General features: G+C 44.2%; 1 protein-coding gene across 1 annotated transcript in view; it reads left to right on the forward strand.

Moving 5' to 3' along the window:
* Window positions 1–23,801, forward strand: part of syne2a (spectrin repeat containing, nuclear envelope 2a) — a 69,498-nt gene that overhangs the window by 39,930 nt on the left and 5,767 nt on the right. The window contains 29 exon segments of the mRNA XM_078093046.1: window positions 902–1,072; window positions 1,194–1,325; window positions 1,486–1,685; window positions 2,340–2,472; window positions 2,720–2,902; window positions 3,480–3,632; window positions 4,369–4,545; window positions 4,805–4,960; window positions 5,043–5,192; window positions 5,670–5,834; window positions 10,354–10,487; window positions 10,686–10,872; window positions 11,684–11,866; window positions 12,075–12,182; window positions 12,346–12,500; window positions 12,669–12,816; window positions 13,256–13,350; window positions 14,435–14,666; window positions 14,818–15,015; window positions 15,728–15,853; window positions 16,803–16,958; window positions 18,768–18,926; window positions 19,781–19,947; window positions 20,138–20,248; window positions 21,972–22,134; window positions 22,490–22,680; window positions 22,866–23,016; window positions 23,370–23,552; window positions 23,648–23,785. Of these exon segments, the coding sequence (XP_077949172.1) occupies window positions 902–1,072; window positions 1,194–1,325; window positions 1,486–1,685; window positions 2,340–2,472; window positions 2,720–2,902; window positions 3,480–3,632; window positions 4,369–4,545; window positions 4,805–4,960; window positions 5,043–5,192; window positions 5,670–5,834; window positions 10,354–10,487; window positions 10,686–10,872; window positions 11,684–11,866; window positions 12,075–12,182; window positions 12,346–12,500; window positions 12,669–12,816; window positions 13,256–13,350; window positions 14,435–14,666; window positions 14,818–15,015; window positions 15,728–15,853; window positions 16,803–16,958; window positions 18,768–18,926; window positions 19,781–19,947; window positions 20,138–20,248; window positions 21,972–22,134; window positions 22,490–22,680; window positions 22,866–23,016; window positions 23,370–23,552; window positions 23,648–23,785 (4,605 nt within the window).

Raw genomic sequence — 23,801 nt, forward strand, 5'->3', positions numbered from 1 at the left:
AGATTGGAAAGTTGGGAAACATTTCACTGATCTGAGCATCTAGCATAAGTACAATTAGTTGTTGTTGAATTCTCGATTCACTTTAGTGTGTGCACATTCTTTTTTTGGTTTTCATGTTGCTAATGTCCAGAAAATATGTCAAGAAACCTCCAAAGTTACTGTTACTGTATTTATTGATACACATTTTCAGATACGGACATTCCTTTTATTGTAAACTGCCCGTGCTTTGAAGTCTGCTGAGGGAAGGGAACCCATTTAGAGCAAAAGTAATGTTGAAATTAACATACCTGCAAATATAAATCCCAATTTGAAGGAAGAAACTACATCATAAATATCTGCAATCTATTTGCTCGTATTTCCCGTCAACAACACAAAAGACATAAACAGTGAACAGGTGATTGCCCACAATGCCATTGACTCACGTTCAGGGCTCACACGTGTCACATGTGTAAGTCATGATCGTCGTCTTTTACACAGTGATCGTCTTTTACACAGTGGTGTCTGTGATTACCCACAATGCAATGGGGCAGCTTTAGTAAGTGCAGCGAAACTGCTGGAGGCTCATTACGTTCCTCATGTCAAAACGAGACAACGTAGTGCTTCCGTGCCAGGTTATAATGAAATTTGTTCGCTTTTAATAATCAAATTTTATCGATTTCATCGATTCGTTGCTGCAGCCCTAGACCTGGTTTAAACTCAGCACCTTCAAAATAGTGTGTAGAAGCCTCTTGATGGTTTTCCAAGAGATGCTCAGTCCCAAAACAACTAATGATTAGACTTCACACAACAATGCTCAGACCTGATTCACGGTCAGTTTTGGTTTGCACTGTTCTGTCTTTGTTTAAATCAGACCCACGGTGCAATTGTTTCACTTCAAAAATCTGCTTTCTTGGTGATCCAGAAGCTCCTGGGAGTCCTCGGGTCTCAGTTGGCTTTTGTGCAGCATTTGTTCCAACGTGAGCCAGGAGCACTCGCGTGTCAAGAGGCTGAGCGTGTACAGCTGGAAGTCAGAGCCAATGTTCTGCAGCAACAAGCTGTGCAACAGGAAGTGGCTTATGAGAGGAGAATTGAGGTTGGTAGTACACATTTGCTGAGGGCCATATGAATTCATACATAACAAAATGGGATTTAGAATACTTGTTGGAATCAAATGTCAAAACGAATGTCTGGTTTTCTGGTTGGACCTGCTGTAGGAGTGGACACGCTGGGAGGATAATTCTGGTCAACTTGGAGAGCTGTTAGATGACCTTGAAGCCTTCATCAGCAGCGGGGAACCAGAGGGAGACAACGGCAGTTCAGCACAGCACCGACAAGCCGCCTGCCAGGTAAACACACACATATGGAACATGTTTATCAGCTAAGATCAGCGTATTTTGTACATTCGAGAGAGAACCTCTGTTATTGTTTGAGTTATTTATTGTACATTTCTGACGGAGTTTGATGTAAACTCAACATAATCATTGTTGGTTCCATTTTCTCACCCAGCAAGCACTGGTTCGTCTGGATGACAGCAGAGCTGCTTTAGGACTGCTCCTGGATCAGCGGAAGGTGCTGCAGGCAGATCCAGAGTTTGCTGCCAAAGTCGGTCAGGCAGGAGGCGCTCTGGAGCTGCGATGGCTGAGCACCCGCAGACGGACGGAGCAAGAGAGTCGGCGCTGCAGAGATATCCAGGACAGCCAGGACAGGTGGGCCAGTCTCAAATACACAAACTTTATTATAGGAATAAATAAAAAAAACAGTCGATTGGCATCTTCACAGCAAAGAACGATTGTCTATCCAACAAGTCGAATATGGTTGTTTGCAATCTGAAGATGTACTGAGTCTGGTTTTCATCTATTAAAAGAATCAACAGCCATCGTCAAAGAGGTCTAGCATGTATGACCTTGACACTTTTATTACAGTAACTCCATATATTTAGGTCAGTCAGAATTTAAATGTTCTTTTTCAGAGAATGAAGCAAGCTGCAAGGGAGAGTATTGACTTGAATGAGTTTTGCGTCAAATTCTGCTACAGTGACGTCCTGTTCAAAAAAGAGAAACCTTAAACTCAAGTCTATCATAGTATGAAATCTCAGAAAATATGTGTACATATTAACAGCCCTAATTCAGCTTCTTGCGGATACTACTACATGAGGGTTTTGGCATTTCTGAGGATATAGTCTTAAAGAAGTGGGAGACAGATTTTGTTTTACACCCAAAATGTGCCACTTGGGAAAAGTGTCTACTTTGCTGTTAGTCAGTATTGGACCCATTCCCACGTCCTTAACTCACTCTTTGTTAACGAGCAGTCGTGTTCCGCCCCACTGGATGAGCTATCTGATGCTCTCATCCTCCCCACAGATTCCAGACTGACTTTTCCTCTGTCAGCGAATGGCTGGCTGGCGCCGAAAAACACAGAAAGAGTTGGACAAACCTGGCCAACGCTTCGGACCTGAAGCAGGAATGCATCTGCGCCAATCTGATCAAACTGCTGGTGCGCTGGTTTATACATTTTTTTTAAAATAGAGGTTTAAAAAACCCCAATCAATATTAAGGTTGGTACCATGGAATGGAGCCCTAGGTGACTATATCAATGCTAAAGGCAGAGGGAATATCTTCTAAATGACAAACATCTATCCACATGAGGATGCACAGACTGATGATGTCATCTAGTAGTGTAAAATGCATACACACATGATAAAACGCATTTCTGCTTCAGTCGTTGTGCTCCCATCCCCCAGGACTTCTCCATGGAGATTGAAGCAATGTCAGTCCAGAGGGCGTCTGCATCCAGGGAAGCCACTAAGCTGCTCCGCCTGAGGGAAGCTGATTGTCCTGAACTAAGAGCTCAGCTCGCCCAGCTGGAGTGCAGCTGGACCCAGCTGACCTCTGACCTGTCCACGATACAAGACTCCTTGCAGCAGGTACGGCATACACAAAGAGTTGCTGGAGAAACATGAGCTTTCAAATGTATGGTAGTTGCACCTTAATGGAAATATTAATAGTGATACTGTGATATATTCTTTGTATATGTATCTATCACCTTAATATAAAATGATGCAATGGTCAGGGTGACCTCCACCAATCATCAAATGTCTTATAAACTTGATTATTGCTATCTACGTTAAAGTGTACTGGTCTTGATCCCAAGTGTGTTGGTATTCCAGCATTATTGGACAGAGATATCCCCTCCAGTGCAGGGGAGTCTAAACCCTGCTGAAATCCGTTTCTGGGTGATTAAAGACCGGACGTTTGGGAGGACTTAGTGAGGAAAAATAAAAGATGTCCTTCACCTTCTTGCAATTTGTTACTAGTGAATGAAACCAGATAATTCTACAACATAATAAATATCCACCCTCTCCTTTTTAAGATAAACTTTGATGTCCTACACTTTTCAGAATGAAATGATCTCATTTACCAAAAAAAGATTAAGATAAAAAGAACATTATTACGGCTATAATTGGAACATCCCTTTCTTCTCTGTCGCCTGGTGTCCATCAGCAGCTGCTGGCGGCGGCGGGGCCCCCAGTGGAGCTGCTGTCACACCTGGAGGCCTGGCGGAAGAAGCTGGAGGATCGGCTGAGCCTGGAGAAAGGAACGCTTGTCAAGGCCGAAGATGCTGCTCAGATCACAGAACATCTGCAACACTACCAGGTACTTACCCCTCCACTGTCCACATTCATTTCAAGAGCATGTTGGATGTTTATTTCAATGTAAGATACATTTGCTTCACATTCAGTGGATAAAAATCTCAAAATTACACATTTTTTCATCCTTAAAATACGCTGCAGTGTTTCAACATCCCTTCCTTCCTTTATTAATGTTTCAAGATACCATTTAGTATCAAAATATATATAATCTTTAATAGGCAAAGAAAAATTGTTGAAGTACATATTTCATGTTAGAAACATATTTCTGGCCACTGTTATGAACCGGCTCAAAGGCCACAACAAATACAAGAAACCACGCTACAGGGATTACCAGCCAACGATGTTTATTCTCCAAAGTAACCGATTAGACAAACGAAACCGCCATTGTACTGGGGAACAGGGGAAAGCCAGCAGTCGCGCCCAAACACTCAGACAGGGGCAGGTTTTAATGCGCTCAAGACAGTGGCCAGCTGCGTCTGATCTGCCTGATGGCCTCAGCTCCACTCCACCAGGAAGTTCACCCTGTAACACACATACAGACAAAGACACACCCACAAATACCCTGCCAGTGGCCCTGGGGCCGTCACGCCACACACCAGAAATTACAACTCAAATTCAGTATCACAGCTGTTGATTCTCCACGATATCGTCTTTGGATTCATTTGTACTTTTTAATGTGCAACATTTTTTTTTATTGATGGCCATATTTGTGTTGATTTCTTCGTGACGTGCTGTCTCAGGAGCTAAAGGCGGGCGCGCTCAATGCGCTGCTCCTCCTGGATTTCCTGTGTCAGTCTGGTCCTCAGCCCGGGGGACCTGATGTCCGGGCCCTTCGCTCAGAGCGCACAGTGTGTGCAGAGCAGCTCGGAGCCCTCAGACTCCAGTGGCTGCACCTTCAGGGAGAGCTGGAGTGCCAGGTCTGTTCTTCAACTAACTGGTGGACCTGTCCAGTCCGAAATCGAATGCATCTAGCTGTGCTAACCAGCTGATATGTGAAATGCTTAAGAACCACCGATTCAAACAATACAAAAAAGCGGTGCCTGTCATTAAAAGGTCAACTAGTTCATATTATAAAACCATTAGTAAAACCAGAGACATAACTCAAATTATGCCAAAAAAATTCTTCTTCTTTTTTTTAATTCACACGAACCAGCCACTGTCCCTTTGTCCCCTCAGTCTCGGGAAGCCGAACAGACGCATTACACTTGTGCAGACAGAGAGAGGCGTTTGCAGCGTCTTCACAGCTGGATTGAGCAGCAGAAGAAGCACTTGAATCAATGGAAACAGCCAATCAGTCAAACTGCGGCTCGTGAGGCTATGCTGGAGTTGGAGGTAGAGTGACCGGATGTAAGCAGGCGTACGTCTGGTCTGTCTGTCCTGCTGATCTTGAGACTTCGCCTGTTTTGTATTTTAGGCTGCTGTGAGCAAAGTGAAGGAGGGGTGTGCAGCTTTGCAGGAGTTGAAATCCATACGAGTTGCAAATGAAGAGGATCGCCCTTGTGACGTTTCGTTCTCTGGCTGGACTGAGAGTGTTTGTCGTGCTTACGTGGAACTTAGTCAACAGGTAAAAGTACATCAAATGAGCACCGGAAGAAAGTGAAATACAGTTATTTGTAAACTTATTGAAGATTACTTTTACGATTAAGTAAAGGACTTTGAGAAAATCCAGAACAAACCTTCTTTTCTCTTGTCAATAATTAAAACTATATGTTGTTACCTAATTGTACCTAATAGCTTTCATATACACACATATATTAACATATAATTAAAGCTACACTATTGATTATTTTTAAGAGCAATGGCTCAATTGACAAAAATGAAATGTGCCATAGTTAGCAAGTACTAATAATCTAGCGTTTGAATGTCTTTCATTGTTTCCAGACCTCAACCAGCTGCATGGATGATTTCTTGCCAATTGTATATTAAAGAAAAGTAACAAGAAAGCACCGTATTTGCTCAGAAACAATAAGAAAACTGTTCCCACTGTCAGGGATGCTGCATCACCAAACATCCTTTTGTCTTCCTTTGTGCTAATTGACAGATGGAAGTTCTTCAACCAGCTCTTCAACTCAATGTGGGCGAGTGGAGTTGTTACGAGAGGGATCTGAAGGAGGTTTCTATTCACACCACCAGGGTGCACTGCGCTCTTCAACACCAACCTTTGTACTCACTGAAGCAGGCAGAAGGACACCAGGACCTCCTTCAGGTGAGGAAGATTCGTGACCATCATGTTTCATAAGATGCAAATTTGTTTTTGACACAGCCTGTTGAAAGTTAAAATCACCTTTTATAAGATTTCATAAAGTTGTGGGTGTTCATAGACGTGGAAACCACAGTCACCCTTATTAGGTTTAGTAGAATGTTATGATCCGGCTCCAAGGCCACAACAAATACGAGAAACCACGCTACAGGGATTTGTCAGCCAACAATTTTATTTCTCCAATTTAACCGATTCGACCACCGAAACCACCATTGCGCTGGGGAACCGGAGAAAGCCAGAAGTCGCCCAAACACTCCGAAAGGGGCAGGTTTTAATGCACTCGGGACAGTGGCCAGCTGCGTCTGATCTGCCTGATGGCCTCCACTCCACCAGGAAGTTCACCCTGTAACACACACACCCACACAGACAGAGACACACCCACATATACCCTGGCAGTGGCCCTGGGGCCGTCACACCCCCGCCCATAAAGACAGGGTCCCCACCGGAACCCTGACCAACAACCACTATAACGTTATAACATTTAAACTTTTTTTTTTTTTTTTTTCTTTTTTTTTTTATTGTCACGGCCTTAAGTTATTCCTTAAAATTATATTTACACCTAACTGTCACTAGACCAAATACAAAGTCCCCCGAACAGTACTTGCTCCTTTCGCCTTCATCCTGTAGCCTCACACTCATCTCTGCAACTGGTACCTGGAAGCGATTTTAGAGTGAGAGAGACACCACAATGAAGAACTAGAGAACAATCACTGACATGGGGCTCTGGACAAATGAGACAATACCCTGTTTAAATCCGAAAGTACCTCAGAGTTCTTACGCCGACCAGTTAACAATGCAGTCATGATTTGGTAAATCATCCCCACAAGCAGCTTCACTGCGAGACAAAACTGTGTTACCAACACACTGACTGAGGATCATCTGCCCGTGCACTCAATTCCTGAGATACCCGGGTATGATATGCCTTCAACATTGATTTTACAGTTTGGTGGACACGTTCCAGCGCTCCTTGGCTTTGCGCATGGTACGCAGAAGACTGATTGTGCTGCACATGAAACAGTTTCAATACCTGTGCGAATAAGTGAGAGGAGAAATTTGACCCTTGATCCCTCTGAATGGTTCTAGGAATGCCGAAGATGGATATGAACTGGCCCAGAGCACGCACCACTGATTTTGCTGTTAGCGTGCGTAACGGATATGCTGCTGGGTATCTGGTGCTGCTGCACATAAGCAAATACATCGCACCCGACCTTGAACGAGGAAGAGGGCCTACACAATCAATAATCAGGTGCTCAAATGGCTGGTCTACAACAGGAATCGGATACAGGGGAGCAACTTTCACTTTCTGATTTGGCTTACCAGTTAATTGACAAGTGTGGCATGTTTTGATGTAGTTTGCAACACTTTTCTTCATCCGCGGCCAAAAAAAATGTCTAAGGACCCGATCATACGTCTTACCAACCCCCATGTGCCCCGACTCATCATGAGCAACACGCAAGACCAAATCACGAAATTTGGAGGGAACGACAATCTGATACACAGGATCTCCCACAAAGCTCTCACAATGTGGCACCCCCTTCCGAACAAGCACCTCATTTTGTACAAAGTAACCATGTGCCCGATCTTTCACCTCATCGACCCGCAGAACAGACTGAAAAAGCTCCTTTAGCGTACCATCGTCTCTTTGCTCACGCGCCAATTCACTATGGGAGACAGACAAGGGAGTGTTAGACAAAGTCATTACAAACAACTCCAATGCCTCACTCTCTACGTCTTCCACTTCTATAGGCTCTGCATAATCAGTCGGCCGCTTCATGGCGCGTGTTACAGCGCAGGCCGTGAACACTTCAGGAAACTGCTTTTCATTCTCATCAGGGCCGTTACTACCCAGGGGTACTGGGACCACCACTGGATGTACCGCGCTACTTCCCCACACACGTGCTCCTGCCACATCATTTCCCAGAATTACAGTGACACCGTCTATGGGCAAAGCAGGACGTACTCCCATTTTCACTTCGCCCTCAAACAATTCTGAATGAAGTACAAGTTTATGTACAGGAACATGAAAAATAGACATACCCATGCCCAAAACAGGTACAAAAGATCCAGTATCAGTTTCCTCAGAAAACGGCAAAGCAGACTCTAGCACAAATGAATCCAATGCTCCCGTGTCCCGTAAGATAGTCACTGGCACCCTCTTGTTATTTCCAACCAACGACGCATGTCCTTTTGAAATAAACGGCAAGTATGAGCTTAAGTCAGGCTTTGACATCACAACTGGTGACTCAACCCTCGATTGGTCTGAAAGCACATTGGAAATTGGTGCTGCCAGAGCCACCGGCTTTACACAAGTTACATCTTGCCTATTCCGTAACTTAAACGCCACGCAGTCTCTCTTCCAGTGACCGTATCTATGACAAAAATGACACTCAGAGTCATGGACTCCATGATCAACTCTCTGTTCTCGAGGCAAACCCCCACCTGACTCCCTAGAAAAAAACATCCCTCCTGCAGGTGCAACATTTCCCCCAGACAAAGCATGCGTGCGGACATCGACACCGCTACCTTTGTGGGTCAAGAAATAATCATCCGCAAGGGCAGCAGCCTCCCCTGCTGTCCTTACCTTCCGTTCACTTATGTACATGGCAATTCGTTCTGGAACTGAATTCTTTAACTGTTCAAGCACCATCAAGTTACACAAGTCATCAAAATCCTTCACTTCTGAAGCCGAGCACCATCGACTAAAGTGAATCCCCAAATCACGGGAAAATTCAAGATATGATTTATCTCCCTTTTTCCAACTCCTAAAACGCTGACGGTATGCTTCAGGGACTAACTCATACGTTTTCAGTACAGCAGTTTTAACCTTTGCATAATCACCGCTGTCTTCCAGAGACAACGAGGCAAAAACCTCCTGAGCACGCCCAGTTAACACACATTGTAGCAAAACGATGCGGTCTGAATCAACCCAGCCCCTCGTGTCTGCAATCCGCTCAAACAACGTGAAGAATACATCCACGTCTTTCTCACTAAATTTAGGCACCAAGCGCAAACTATTCAAAATATCACTTGAATTACCGCTGCTTCGAGCAAACTCTTCATTCCTGGAAAAGTCATTGAATTTACCTTCTTTAACTAACCTCAGTCTCTCACTTTCCAAATCTAGCTTTGCCATTTCGGTTTGTTGCCTCATCTTTTCTAGTGCCAACGCTTTATCACCTTCTGCTTGCTGCCTCATCCGTTCCAACTCTAACTCTTTCTCCTTCTCCAACTTCATCCGCAATATCAACATTTCTTTTTGCTGTTCAAAATTTAAAGCTACACTATGAGACATATCCTGCGAACACTCATCCAAAGCCAAATTAGTAGGACTATGTGATTTTTGTACGGGTGTTAAAACACCAATATCATACAAATGTGCCCTTATAGTAAATCTAACGTTTTCCTTTAACCTTCGGTCGCCTACACTGATTTTATAATGGTCAGCTATCTTTAACAACTGATCCCTAGTACACTGATCCAAAAATTGCTCCGAAGGAATAGCAATGAACTCATCTACTCCTGCCATGATGATGAACACCACCTGAACGATGCCCAACAGTAAATCAGTCCCCGGTAAACAAAAGAATGTATAGTATTGACCTAAATAGTGCGCAACGCAGACCACAAAATAACCTCAAAATTGAGCATCCCCTCTAAACTGCCTAACCCGATCTATCTAACTTAACCCTAGTCTTCAGGAGTTATTTGCGGCGGGTATTTACGCACTAAAACCCAGTAGTTTGGTTAAGCGACCAGCAAGCTGGCAACTTCGCCACAACCATGGACGTGCTCCCGAGACAACCGCTCCAGCCACTTTCACCCCACACTACATTCCTGTGCACACGCATCCTAAAGAGGAAAACGCGCTATTCCTACAGGGGAATTTGCTCAAAATATACATTTGCGCAACCCCCCCCGAAAAAAAGGTCAACGCTTACCTTCCTTGTCCCGTGACTAGACCGAAACTAACTTGCACCAATGATTCCAAATCATTCCACGGCTTGGTCATTTCCCTTACGTAGGTTTCCACACAAAAAAACACATCACTTTACCTCTGCTAATAGTACAATTTCCAAGTTTGACGAGCCCCCAATTTGTTATGATCCGGCTCCAAGGCCACAACAAATACGAGAAACCACGCTACAGGGATTTGTCAGCCAACAATTTTATTTCTCCAATTTAACCGATTCGACCACCGAAACCACCATTGCGCTGGGGAACCGGAGAAAGCCAGAAGTCGCCCAAACACTCCGAAAGGGGCAGGTTTTAATGCACTCGGGACAGTGGCCAGCTGCGTCTGATCTGCCTGATGGCCTCCACTCCACCAGGAAGTTCACCCTGTAACACACACACCCACACAGACAGAGACACACCCACATATACCCTGGCAGTGGCCCTGGGGCCGTCACAAGAAGTATATGCACCTCTGAAGTGAAAAAATATAAAAGCTGAGTTCTGTGTCCAGCAACTCCAGGACAAGGTCAGAGAAGGAGAAAGGCTTTGGGCGTCCGTGGACAAATCCTATCAGGGTCTAGTGAAGAACGTCCATCCTGCAACAGCACAGGAGCTGGATGATCAAATGAGGGCAGAGCGAAAACGGTCAGTGACCCGAAAGAACCAAAAGAGAAATCCAAAGTCTTGTGAACACAAATCTCAAAAAGTGTCTTTTAAGATAAAACGTCTTGTACTCGACATAAAAACGTACATTTATTCAGTCTCTTTTCATAGCACATTGTCATTATAGAACGTTTGTGTGTGTGTGTGTGTGTGTGTGTGTGTGTGTGTGTGCGCGCTCAGGTGGGAGGATGTAGTCCAGGAGTTAAAGAATGAGCACATGAGGAACGAAGAGACGATTTGTCTCTGGCTGGGGTGCACTCAGCTGTCTGATCGATGCTCCCTGGACCTGCTGACACTGTGGCGTCAGTGGGAGGAGCTGTGGAGGTCTTCACCTCGGGAGACACAGGACATGGTTCACTCAGTGGAGGTGAGTTTAAAGTTGTTGAATCCGGTGATCGTGGATCTGAATCAGACAAGAAAATGAGATAGTTAACAGTTAATTACAATTCCTCCTCTGCATTGTTGAGGTCGTTTTATGGCGGTTTGTTTGGCGGTTACACTTGTTGTCTTCACGAGAAATTTTGTTTGCAGGCCCTCTGGCCTTTTGGAGATATGCAACAAAATGTTACATTAAACATGTTACATTAAACATGTTCCTTTTCATGGCGGAATTATGCATTTTGAATGCTGGTAATTTCTGTAATTTTTTTGTTAAAGAAGGCTTCCACAAATGTGCATTTAAAGTAGGTGCATTGAAATGTTCCTGGCATTGTTAAAAGTCATTGAAAGTAAAGAGTCAATAAGCAAGTCATCCATCTAGTTCTGCCTGTTTGTAGCATAGGTTTTCTTAGAACTGTACTCATCCTGTACTCTTTAAACCTTTATTTTAGAGTGTTTCTCAAAGACTGGTCTCCTGTTCTATTTTTGGTAGGAAACAGGCCGCATCCACTCTAAAACAATTAGCGATGAGCTGCTCCGTGTTCCCGTCTGGCTCAGATGTTGTATTATGTGTTGTTTTGCACATTCATGCCAAAAAACTAAAATAATATCTCCATTTTTCAAAAGGATAAATAGCAGCCATGATGTTATGATCTTAAATATTTTTATGGACTTGAAATTGCAGAAAATGCAGACAAATGATATCCAAATAAAAGAGAAATCTATATACATAAATATACAGGTGGATAAAAAAAACGTATCTTCTCATTTCAATTGTTTTTTTCACACCCTGACACCAGAAGTTGCAGAATGCTGCTCAGGATTTGCAAAGCAGTGCGGGAGATGTGCTCGGGGCATTCAAGCCTCTCATCGAACGGCTCAAACCACTGGCCACAAATGTTATCAAATCAGAGGCCAGACAGCTGTCACGTGACGTCCTGCTGCTTATAGAGGCGATGTCAGCAAAAAAAAAAAGTCTCCAGGTGAGGAAATAAGTCAAAATATCACCTTCATTCTACAACAAGAGTAGAATTGTAGGTTTTAGTTTGTGGTTTCTGTCGCAGTTCAAGAATTGATGAAAGATCACACGTACAGTGACTAACACAATATAGAAGCTGTCTGTCCTGTTGACATCTAATTTGTCAAGTGTATAATGAATGGAGAACAATTCTCTGACATTTCTGTGTGCAGGAAGCTTTGGAGCAACAGGAGATATTTCGTACTCTACTGGAGGCCCTAGAAAAGCAGACGCAGAGGCCACAACATCTGACCAGGTTCAACAACACAGACGAAATAAAGGTTGTTCAGAGACTTTCCTGTCCAATACTAGTTTGGACACTTCTAATCCAAGTTTAAATTGCTTCAGCATTGGCGTCACCTTTTTTTTTTGTTACACTTTTGGATGAAGGGGCACACGAGGAACTGTAAGTGTGTTAATCATTTTTATTCCTTGGTTGGATAGCAGGCTCTCTCGGAGCTCATTGATCTGTTTCCATCACTGGTTGACGTCAGGGAGATGAGTTGTTATGTGATCCTCACCAACCACGAGACAGAGAGGCTGCACATGCTCAGCAGGCAATGGGTGGAAAGCATGACTCACGCATCTGACATAAACAGGTGAGAGTTTGGTAAAAAAATGTGTGATTGAGTTTTGTATTTGATTGTTGCAATTTGAACGTTCATCCGGCATATGTAATGACTAATGGCTTCATTTTCTGACGCAATACAGTGGATGCAAGTCCATTTTGAAAGTTGCTTCCTGTTGAAGTCCAAATGTTTCCCCAGAGAGCTGCAGGCCGAGCGTCAGTGTTCTCAGAACCTCCAGGAGAAGTGCAAGAGCCTGGCCGCCATCCAGAAGAAGATTGAGGAGGAATCAATGTCTAAAAAATGTCAAAGTATCTCAAGCCTCCGAGACATGATGACTGCTCACAAGGTCTTCAACGCTTTTCAGGATCTCTACATTTCTTTCACTTCAGACAAAATTGATTGGATTTAAATAGAAAGGACAGTCTTTTAAAGCAGAGCCAACTTGCAGTCTGCTCTAAGCTTTTAATTGTCTTTCTTCGCCTTGTATCCCTGTATATTTTAGTCTGAACTCTAGAACAACACTCATCTGTATTCTGCCTGGATGTCGTTAGATAACAAGTAATATTAAGTTATTAAGGCTTGAGGTTGCTAGATTAATAAGGAACTGTCAGCAGAAAAACATATTTTGCTTTCAGTCTAAACGGGTTAATGCATATCTACGAAAAAAGGCTGAACCCTTATTTTAAATAATTGATGTTATTTTGAAGCAAAATGCATGTTAATTACTTTATTCATGTAAACGTTGTTATTTGTTCATGTTAATTACCTGTTTCTCACACCATCAGAGGCTTGAAGCTGAAATAATAATTGGAAATCAGCTGGTGCAGGGTCTTCTCTGTCATGCAGTGGAGTCCATGGAAACCGAGGGAGGAGAGAAAAGGTGAGCGAGGGAAACGTCTAGGAAGACATTCAAATGGCAGTTTTTAAGCCACGATTTGCCCTTTTTGTTCCTGTCATTTGGGACTGCTTTCAGGGCGAGAATGAACTGAATACATTCCCAGAGGAGAACAGAGCAGCATTCCTCAGTTCCTCCGTTTGGATTGGTCAGTTTCATTCTTAACCGCGGGTGTTTTGCACCGCATTGGCACCTGCAATTCTGATTTATTACATAGTTGGATAAGCACGCTGTGAAGAAGCTGTACTTTAAATGAGTTGTGATGTCCCCCCCCCCCCACTCCCCTCATTTCGTCATCAAAGCTCAAGGTTCGCCTGCCTCCGACAGGCTCATAATTAGATAAGACGCCACTTTTGAAGTTCAGCAAGCAATGAATCTGATAATGGAACAATTATCAGACCTTTCCTGTAGAAGGGAGAAGTTTGAGCTGACAACAGCAGTTTATAAAGTAAGCGTTGGAAGTAAAACCTGAATACTTTGATAGATTAATAAAATGGTTTACATTATCAATAAGCTTAAAGAGTTCAGGCTGAAACCAGCACCAGTATTTAAGTAATGTCCAGGTCCAGTTCTCTAAGGCGATGTATATAAATTGTCTTGAATTCTTCTCAAACCTGTGACGTTATAAAGTAACTAGAAAACATAAACATTGTGTTTATGCTGCTGACATTGCAATGCAGTGTGCGCAGGTGTTTCCTGTCCTGGATCGTTTACATGCCTCCTTCACCAAAGCGCCCTTAAATCATTGCTTTGGAAAGCTCTTAGATGTCTCTTTTTGAAGGAGTAAAAGGAAAGTTTCTTCTCATGGGATTGCACCCAAAGCCTCTCTTAAAACTCTTGACAATTTTGTGTGGATTTGTAACTTTTCTTCTACCATTTTATGTGTTGATTTATTTTCTACAAAGAAAGCATATTAAGTTTACTTCAACTTTACAACAACTAACATTCCCACATGCAGCGCTGACTATTTTCACTTATCAGACACACGCCAGCACCTTTTGCCAACAGACGACAATGCAATTAGTTTTTCTCCAAAACATAAATAAGTGGAACCTCTTTTCCTTCACAGCTCTGAGCTGATGGCGCACGTGGACCGAGTGAGAGAGAGCTGGTTGGACTCGTTGGCCTTGGCCGGACAGCGCAGGTCCTCCACTAAAGAACAACTGGGCTACTGGAGAGTCTACCAACGTGGCTCGACGCTTCTGAGCCGGCTGTTGAGGGAAGGTGACCCTCTGCTGTCCTCTGCTGGACCCGCTGTGTTCGCCGCGCATCAGCTCCCAAGCTGCACGGACGATGACCAGGTTAGTGGAGGATGTACAGTCAGCGGCTCTCAGCGACAAGCAACAGTTGAACTCTGAACGTGGCGGAACAGTACAATTGTGCAGGCTGTGATGCTTGAATTAGTTAAAAATGACAAACAACTAAAACTGTGTCCCACGTTCCCTTTTCAAGCGCGTTAAAGACGCTCTGGGTCTGCACGCCAGCGTGTTCACCCGGACGCTGGGGGCCGGCAGACATTTATGCGAAACCATGACCGAGTCAGAGTGTCAGAGCCAACTGCAGTCAGAGCTTCAGGCCCTGCAGGATGCCTGGGAACGGACCACCTCACTGCTGGAGAGGAGGAGAGACGGGCTCAGCACAGCTGTCCAGGTAACAACCATATCTCCCTTAAATACCAACACGCATCAATCGTTCTGTGTCAACATTTAGCAGCTTTGAACTGAAAAAAATCCAAGAGAAGAGCATGTGTTATAGTATTAACAGAGTAGGAGGGGGCAGCTTTACGTGACCCATATCCAGGATCTGATCCTATCCCAACACACACACACACACACACACAATCTGTTGTGTTGCCCTGGCACAGACATCCAGCCAAGAGGGATCAAAGAGGCTCAAATCTCTCCATGATCCACATCCAGAGATGTCTGGCTGTCCGTCCCGTTCATTCCATCACAGTACAGAGCAGGACTCTTATATCATCATACAAGCATCATACATAGACATATGTGATAGACGTACTGCATCGTCTTATGAATATTAAAGAAATTAAGTGAGATCTCTTGAGGATCACTGTTGAATAAGTGTTAAATAAGGTATCTAGACGTTTAGCTGTCCAGGCCCAGCGAGGTCAGGGAAAGTTGCGTGGACCCCTTTAGGCTCAGCAGGATCCTCCGGGCAAAGAGAAATCCCTCTGAGCAACATCAGATCACACACAGAGCAGCACTAACGCACAAAGTGGAACTGACCAACTTCCTTATTAAAATGCTCAAGTAAAAATTGATTTTAAGGACCAGAAGGGTGCGGTTCTCTTCATTCTTGGACTTAGAGTTGCTCTGTCTTGTCTCTGCTGCCGTATGTTAAGAAGTGGACTGAGTGTCAGGACACGATATCCAGCATCACGTCTGAGCTGGAGGAGCTGAAGAGTCGGCTGAAACAGCCGCTGCCTGAGGAGGAACTGCAGGACTTTAAGGGCGAGAAACATGTTCAGGTAATGAACACATTTACAGCCCGGCATTCCCATCACTTACTCATAATAGAAGGAAGCGTTTTGACACCCATTTTTTAATGAAATAAATTTCTTTTTTTACCCTTTTTTTTATCAACCAGGCAATGAATATAGAACACGGACACAGAAATAATGCATTTATTCTTGGCACATAGATCAATCGGTGGCTCTGTGTCTCCGTGCTAAACTACGGACACGCATTTGTTGAACCAAATAATAAGAGAAATCTATTGATGAATAACGTTTTTTTTCATACTAATTTTGATCAACCTTTTCAACAACTTTTAAAGCCCGGTAGTTCAAAGCAGTATTGTTTTCCCTGTTGGATCCGACTGATGCTCTTGACTGGTTATTCTGGTGTATCTGTAATCCCAGCTGCGTCCCTGTGGCGATAATATAAGCCTGCATTACTGTGGCCGATCACACAAACCGTCATGTAATCCCCAAATGAATTCTCAATATCCATGTTGGAATCTTCAGAGAACCAGCCGCCGGTTGTGACTGGCCGCATTCACCGCCCCACCTGATAATATAACAGGCCCGAGGAAGGATTTTGAAAACTAAAAATAACAAAATTTATTTTTGGCACAATGAAAATAAATCATCATAATGTATGTGAAGTTAAAGGCGAACACACTCGTTCTGATAGATCAGCAGCATCAATAATCAGCTGGTCTGCACACTGGCCAAAGTTCCCCCACCCCTCAACTCCATCAGCAGCCCCCCCCCCCCATAACACCAGAGCCCCTCTGAGGTTAGCCCCCTTTTCTTTAGCAACCCCATGCTTTCACTCCCCTCCCCCTCTTATCCCCTCCCCCTGTCCTGTCCACAGCCCTTTAATCTGAATGGTCAGAGCGAGGAAGAGGTATAGAAATGTGTCCACGCAGTTTGTGCACGGCTGTGTGACTGACTGTGTGTGTGTGTTGTGCAGGAGATAGACCTCTTACTGAAGTATTTCACCGGGGAATTTAGAGAACTGGCCACTATGAAGACGGAGATGTCCCAGTACGTAGCGGCCGGTGACTCGGCTCTGCTGGAGCAGCAGCTGGAGCAACTCCACAGTCAATGGGAAGAGCTGTGCTCGAAGGTGAGAGCCGAGCAAAGCAGAGGAGAGACGAGAGAACATGTGGGAGGTGGTAGATGGTGCAGGTGGGGAGGAGAGGTTTGGCGAAGGAGTGGTAGAGAAGGAGGGAAAAGTTCTCAGTGTCTTGGCGCTGACCAGCAGCACAAACCCTCTGCACCACTGGGGCTGAACACACACACACACACACCACACACACGCATATGCACACACACTCATTTGGTTGAGAAAAGAGTAACATGTGCCGGTTTGTGGAGGGAAAATGACAACTTTGGGTCCCTTTTTTGTTAAGACTACTTTTAACCATGTCTTCATATTTCATTTCGTCAAGTTATTGTTGATACTAGATGTGTGTTGTATAGGTCAGTTTGGCTGATTTGGTTCGATTCGGTTACCTCTAAGTCAAACAGAGCCCTTTTCTGCTCGCATTACCATGTGAAAAGCAGAGCCTCATGCCGTTTGTTCAAGCGTTTTGAAAAGGTCCCCTATAATCAGCTCCTTGCTCGGACACACTGCTCACGGAACAATCAACCCTCCAACAGAAACAGGCCGCTCATTCTGTAACTGCATTATTTGTGAGATTAGCTCTACCGTAGAGGCACGGGCTCAAATTCCTACAGTTAAGCCGCTTGGCTTTAACACAACCGTGCACTTTGTTCTTGAGAGACCAGCGGTTATGAGATGCCTACTGCCTTTATTGGGGCTGTTGGATCTTTGCAGCTATGCTAATCGGGTCCCCTCTCAGAACTGGCTGCGTCCACCTGCTCCTGCCCTGGCAGGAGTTATTCACAAATGGAGCCGTTCAATGTTCAAGTAGCGTGCAGCAGCCACTCGTCCTGACTACTTCATTATAGAAGATCTCCCAGAGCAAACCCTGTACAAGAAACGCTTCATTTTTTAAGCGAAAGAAAGTAGGAAAGCCCCTACCAGTTACTTATGTATCAAATTAAAAAAAACATGTGCATAGGTTGAATTTTCTGTTCTATATATCACATTACTTACTCATGGCAAAAAGAAGAAATTTTATTTGAGGAAGCACAAACAAATTTTCGCTGTTAGATTAAGCACACAGTGTTTCATCCCTGACATGGCCGGGGGGCATGAAGCTGAGCCACAAGCGTTTCCTCTGCATAGTTAACAGGTTGCAGGTGGGGGAAGCCACTGGAATGGCTGAGCAGATGGCCCGGCTGGGCTAAAAGGATTCAAGGGACAGGCTCTTTTGTTCCAGGGAAGCCCAAAGTCCTCACGGGGTGACGGCTGCTCACAATGCTCCTTAAATTCTCCCGAGTCCAAAAGGTGCGGCGATGCAAGTACATTAAAACTAAAGCCAGGCCCATTTAAATGAAATAAATGCCAATGAGCAGTAAAATATGGCTGATTCAAACATGCCTCAAGGGCTCGCTAAGCCCTTTAACCTCCAAAAGATCATCGGCCCCTCCTCGGCTCTGTGATGGGTGTTCTCATGGCGTTAAGCTGTCATTAGGGAAAATGGACCTCGTTAATTTGATCAAACGGCCAGAGTCCCTCAGGATTTCAGTGTACTGATTCAGATGGAGATTAAATGGCATTGATATTGAAAGAAAAACATTAATGTTCGGTTCACTTTTTTATTCAGTACCATTTAATCTATTGTGTTGAACAGTTATTTTCTTTAGCACTTTACCATGTTATGCTTCCCTTTGCACCACGCTATGATGTACAAAATGTACAATGGTGCAGACTGACTCGCTTTAAATAACTAAATATACCTCTGTCCTAAAATAGTTATTACTTGGACATTCTGTCAAAATTACTTTCTTATCACTCCTCCTGTAGGTATCGTCGCGCAGACGAGAGATTGCGGACCGTCTCAATGCCTGGACCATCTTCAGCGACAAGAACAAAGAGTTCTGTGCTTGGCTGACTCAGATGGAGAACAAGGTGTGCCACAGCGGGGAGCTGAGCATCGAGGAAATGGTGGAGAAACTTAAGAAGGTACAAGATGTTAGAATCTTTAATATCTTCCTTTCCCGAACTCGTTGAAGAACAGGTGTTTGCATGCGTGTTCAGCTGCTCACACGCGACTAGGACACAACAGGGTGACAAGTATTCTAAACCGAATTTGGATGAAATTGGATTCTTCCAGATATTTTGCAGCATTATTGTTCAATGTACATTGCAGGTTTGTATTCACGCGCATTATAACGTTTTTAAACTCCTCCCGGCACTCTACTCTTACATAAATACCCCCTTTTGTTAATTTGAGTTTTGAGTAGGTTAAAATGCATGAGTTATGCTGTTGATAACAGATGGTGACCTGGAATGTTATGGCTGCACTTCCCTTTTGTTCATACACAACCTTTGTTCTTTCAGTGGCCTTTTGTGCCGGTCTCATGGTGAAGCATGCTCATCTACTCAGCGAGATAATAATTGGTTTGAACACTGCAGGATTATTGTTTTCACTTGTTGGATGAGTGGCACTCCCCTTTGATAAGTGACGGCTGCAGGGACCGGGACCAGGCATTTAGAAAGGATGAATGAAGGGGATACTGAGCAGGGAAGGTGTATTATTAACACATTCCCCTTTCAAATTGAATTGAAATCCCTATTTTTATATTTTTCTGGTTATTTGAAGCTTTAATCAACAACATTATGCCATAACAATGATCATCATTTGGTGTCCTTTTGAAAAAGCAGATTGGCCAAATTAATATCTTGAACACAATAATAATATGAAATCAGCCTGCTGCAGAACACAAATTAATACAACAATCCAAAGTATAGACACCGTTTGTGAGGGTTTTCCTTCTCCTTTCCTAAAGCGGCACGCTGTTGTCATGTTTCCACAGGACTGCATGGAGGAAATCAACTTGTTCAGTGAGAATAAAAGCCACCTGAAGCAGCTGGGTGAGCAGCTGTTGTTGGCCAGCGACGAGGCCAAGCGGACGCAGGTCAACGGCTCGCTGCAGGAGGTCAACCAGCGGTGGCACAACCTTTTCCACCAGATTGAAGCCAGGTGAGAACAGCCACATCTATCAGAGGATCTGAGAGTACGGGCTTAGTGGGCCCCCCTTACATGCGTACCGTGTATATTTTTTCGGCAATTAATGAAAGAGTTTATCACCACATAATATATGTCACCCCATTATTAGCCTTCCTTACAGGCCCCTCTAATGCAGATCCTTCCATCCACCTCCTGTTATTAGTCGTGCTCTGCAGCTGTCAGGAATACATGGCTTGCTACATGGTGACCTGTTACGGCCCCCGACTCCTCCTCTCCGACAGATGGACAGTCCCGTAAGAGCTGGAGATACAGAGTATGTGCATACAAGCTACTGTGTCTACGTCTCAGACAGGACCATATGTCCCCTCCGACTGTCCCCCACACTTTTTGTAGTCTCAGAGTGGGACGACATGAGGGAGGGTGGGTTAGTGTGTGTGTGTGTGTGTGAGGGGGTGGTTGGGGGGCAAGATGTAAAATACTGTAATGCGGGATTCCTGATCCTGAGTTTTCCGGGTGTTTTTTGGAAAAGAGCTTTATGAAAAAGTAAGAAGCTTGACATTTTTTGCAGAGAGACAGAGGATTTTTATTTTATATTTTATGACACTTTTCTTTGTGGTCTTAATGCCTTTGATTCAGCTGCTGGCAACAACTGACTTGATGCGATAATAAAGTATAGTCTCACTATCATTCATTACGTAAAAGTTAAGTGATTCAATCACCGGCGAAGAAGCACATGTCTAATAAGGTAAAAAGAATCCCAGTAACTTACACTTCTTTACTGTTTTAACACCGACCGTATATCCTCACTTATCCTGCAGCCCTTTTCTGCTCCGTTCATTCTCCTCTTGTCCCCTTTTCCTCCCAGAGGACCCCTGACTGGGTTTTGTGTCTTTGTTGTGCCTCGGCATGAGGCTGCTAGTTTTTGTTAAGCTGTCAGAGGTAGAGCGGGACTGAAAGAGAGACACGGACAATTTAGTTGACGGGGATGGTTGTATGTGCAGAGGGGAAGAGTATTTTCAGGACACAATTTACAACGACTCTATGTCTTCATTACATGCCAATAAACATAAAGACACAGTAACTGCACACATAAACTGACCAAACTGTGCATTGCTCCTGAACTGTAACTGGAGCTGGTCACAAAAAATAGGTAAAAAAATATACAATGTTTTTATATACATTTTTAAGGATTTTACTAGCTACTTGAAGATGTCCAGACTGAAGGTGACCTTAAAGTTGGATCTCACGAGGACATTATATATATAAATATATATATATATATCCATGCAGACGCTCACATATGTACTCCTGCGCAGTTCAAAGGTCCGGCCTCCGTTCGGAAGCTTTCAGGGGTTTCGGCCTGCCGATGCCTCTCACAGCTGCTCTAGTTGCTTCATATTTAGGTGGAGAGGCTCTTTCCTACTGGACCTCGGCAGTAGGAGAAGGATGCAACGGGTACATTAAATCAAACTCCCAAGAAGGACACACTTCAAGCTTTTAAGCTTCATAGTGCTCTATTGTCTCCAGCGTTGCTATAACTCCAGTGTGTGCGTGTGTGTCTCAGTTACTATGGAGATGTTTGAAATTGTAGGCCGACTATAAGAAACAAGATTCTCATACAAAGAGAGGAGACGCTTTGTACCAGATTTGGCTACAGGCTCTTTTGTTCTTGTGTCTTTTTAATTAGTGTTGTTCAAGTGTTCAAGAGGTTTGGTCTCGTAAATTGTTCTTATTCATTCACACATTCCTCTAATCTTTGCTCGCTTATGTTTTCTTTTGGATACCAGGCAAATTTACCGTTGCGCCTTTTTCACTGGACAGTTTCAGTTAGCTCAATAAGAACCATAGTGACGTTGATGCACCGATCAAAAGGTCACAGGATGAGTCAGTGAGATGAACTGGTGAACTACCCCATGATGTTTCCAACACTCTTGATGGCTGATTTGTGGATAACCTCATTTTAAAAATTAAAAGAAAAGATAAAGTTAATAAAGCGAAGTGTGTGTTTGTTAATGTGTGTGTGTGTGTGTGTTTAGGGTGAAGAAGCTGAAGGAGACTCTGGTAGCTGTGCAGCAGCTGGACAAGAACATGAGCAATCTCCGCTCGTGGCTTTCTCGCATCGAGGCCGAACTGTCCAGACCCATCACCTACAGCGTCTGTCACCTCCAGGAGATCCAGAGGCGGCTGGAGGAGCAGCAGGTACACACACACACACACACACACACACACACACACACACACACACACTGTTATTGTCTTTCAAGGATTTATGTGGAGCTTTGTCTTTCAACTAAAATTTCTGTTGTAAGTTTCTGCGGTTTTGAAATGTTCTCTTTCTTCAGCAGATTTTTCATTCTTGCAGTTAGTTTTTTTTGCTTCACTGCCACGCCCAATTACTGTCTGCCTCTCTTTACGATTAATAATTCATGTGTGTTCTTTGTTGGTGGTCTCATACAGTGAGCTCCGTCTGTATGTCTGCTGTGCATAACACACGGGTTCATCCGGTGGGTCCGAGGCCACGTCTGACGCGGTGTGCGTCCATGTGTCCGTGCAGGTGCTGCAGAGGGACATTGAGCAGCACACGGAAGGCGTAGCGTCGGTACTCAGTCTGTGCGACGTTCTGCTGCGGGACGGAGAGGCTGCTGGCGGCATCGAGGTGGAGAGCGACTCGCTGCAAGAAACCAGCAACAGTCTGGACCAACGCTGGAGGGCCGTCTGTGCCATAGCTCTGGACAGGAGGCTCAGGTAGGAACTTTCACACACACAAGCTTTTCCCTTTGGTAAATCAGTCAGATCAGGGCAACCACAATTCACGCCAGTTTTTACATGCAAACAAGTTAATTTTGAATCAAATGAATAATTAAAAGTAAGATGAAAGAGTTTGATGATCCCCCTCACTGGTAAAAGCCTTCATCTGTGTCTGCTTGTAGGATTGAGGAGACCTGGAGGCTCTGGTGCAAGTTCCTCGACAACTACTCGCGGTTCGAGGATTGGCTGAAGATGGCCGAGCGCACCGCGGCCAATCCCAACTCTGCAGACGTCCTCTATACGGTCGCCAAGGAGGAGCTCAAGAAGTTTGAGGTCAGTTGCGACGTCGGCAAAAAAATCAGGCTTAAACTAACATTTTCTTCTCATTCTTGTGTATCAAATTGGATGTGACTAAATTCATGAATTCTGAATTCTGAATGGGTGAAAGACACATCTTTGTCAATAACTTATTTCTTTTTGGCTCAAAGTTCTTTCTGTCTTGATAAAATAAAAACATAACAGTTATAACCCAGTTTTCTTTTAGCAGCAAGAAAATAAAGAACAAAAAAAACAGTTATCGTTTAATTAATCAATCAATTAATCGCTTTATTTTCTCAATTGGTCAATAGTTTGTTGTTATTCAATGGTGTTTGTTCTTTATTAAAAATCTGCCCTGTTCCTTTTAGAATTTCCAAAGGCAGGTACATGAGCGGTTGACCCAGTTGGAACTAGTCAATAACCAGTACCGCCGTCTGGCCAGAGAGAACCGCACTGACCGAGCCAGCCAGCTCAAGGCCATGGTGCATGAAGGCAACCGGCGCTGGGACGAGCTGCACCGCAGAGTGTCGGCCGTCCTGCGCAGACTCAAGGTGCAGCACGCGATGCCGGACCTTCCTTTCAAATGTCAGTTGTCTAGCCTTTGACTTTATTATATGTCGTCTACCTCCACACCTTTTTCTCTCAGTATTTCACCGGCCAGAGGGAGGAGTTTGAAGGCACCAGGGAGAGCATGCTGGTGTGGCTGACCGAGCTGGACCTGCAGCTCACCAACGTGGAACACTTTTCAGAGAGCGACGTCCATCACAAGATCCAACAGCTCAATGTGAGGACATGCTGCA

This window comes from Gasterosteus aculeatus, chromosome 18, assembly GCF_964276395.1.
Source record: "Gasterosteus aculeatus chromosome 18, fGasAcu3.hap1.1, whole genome shotgun sequence".
NCBI classification, from domain to species: Eukaryota; Metazoa; Chordata; class Actinopteri; order Perciformes; family Gasterosteidae; genus Gasterosteus; species Gasterosteus aculeatus.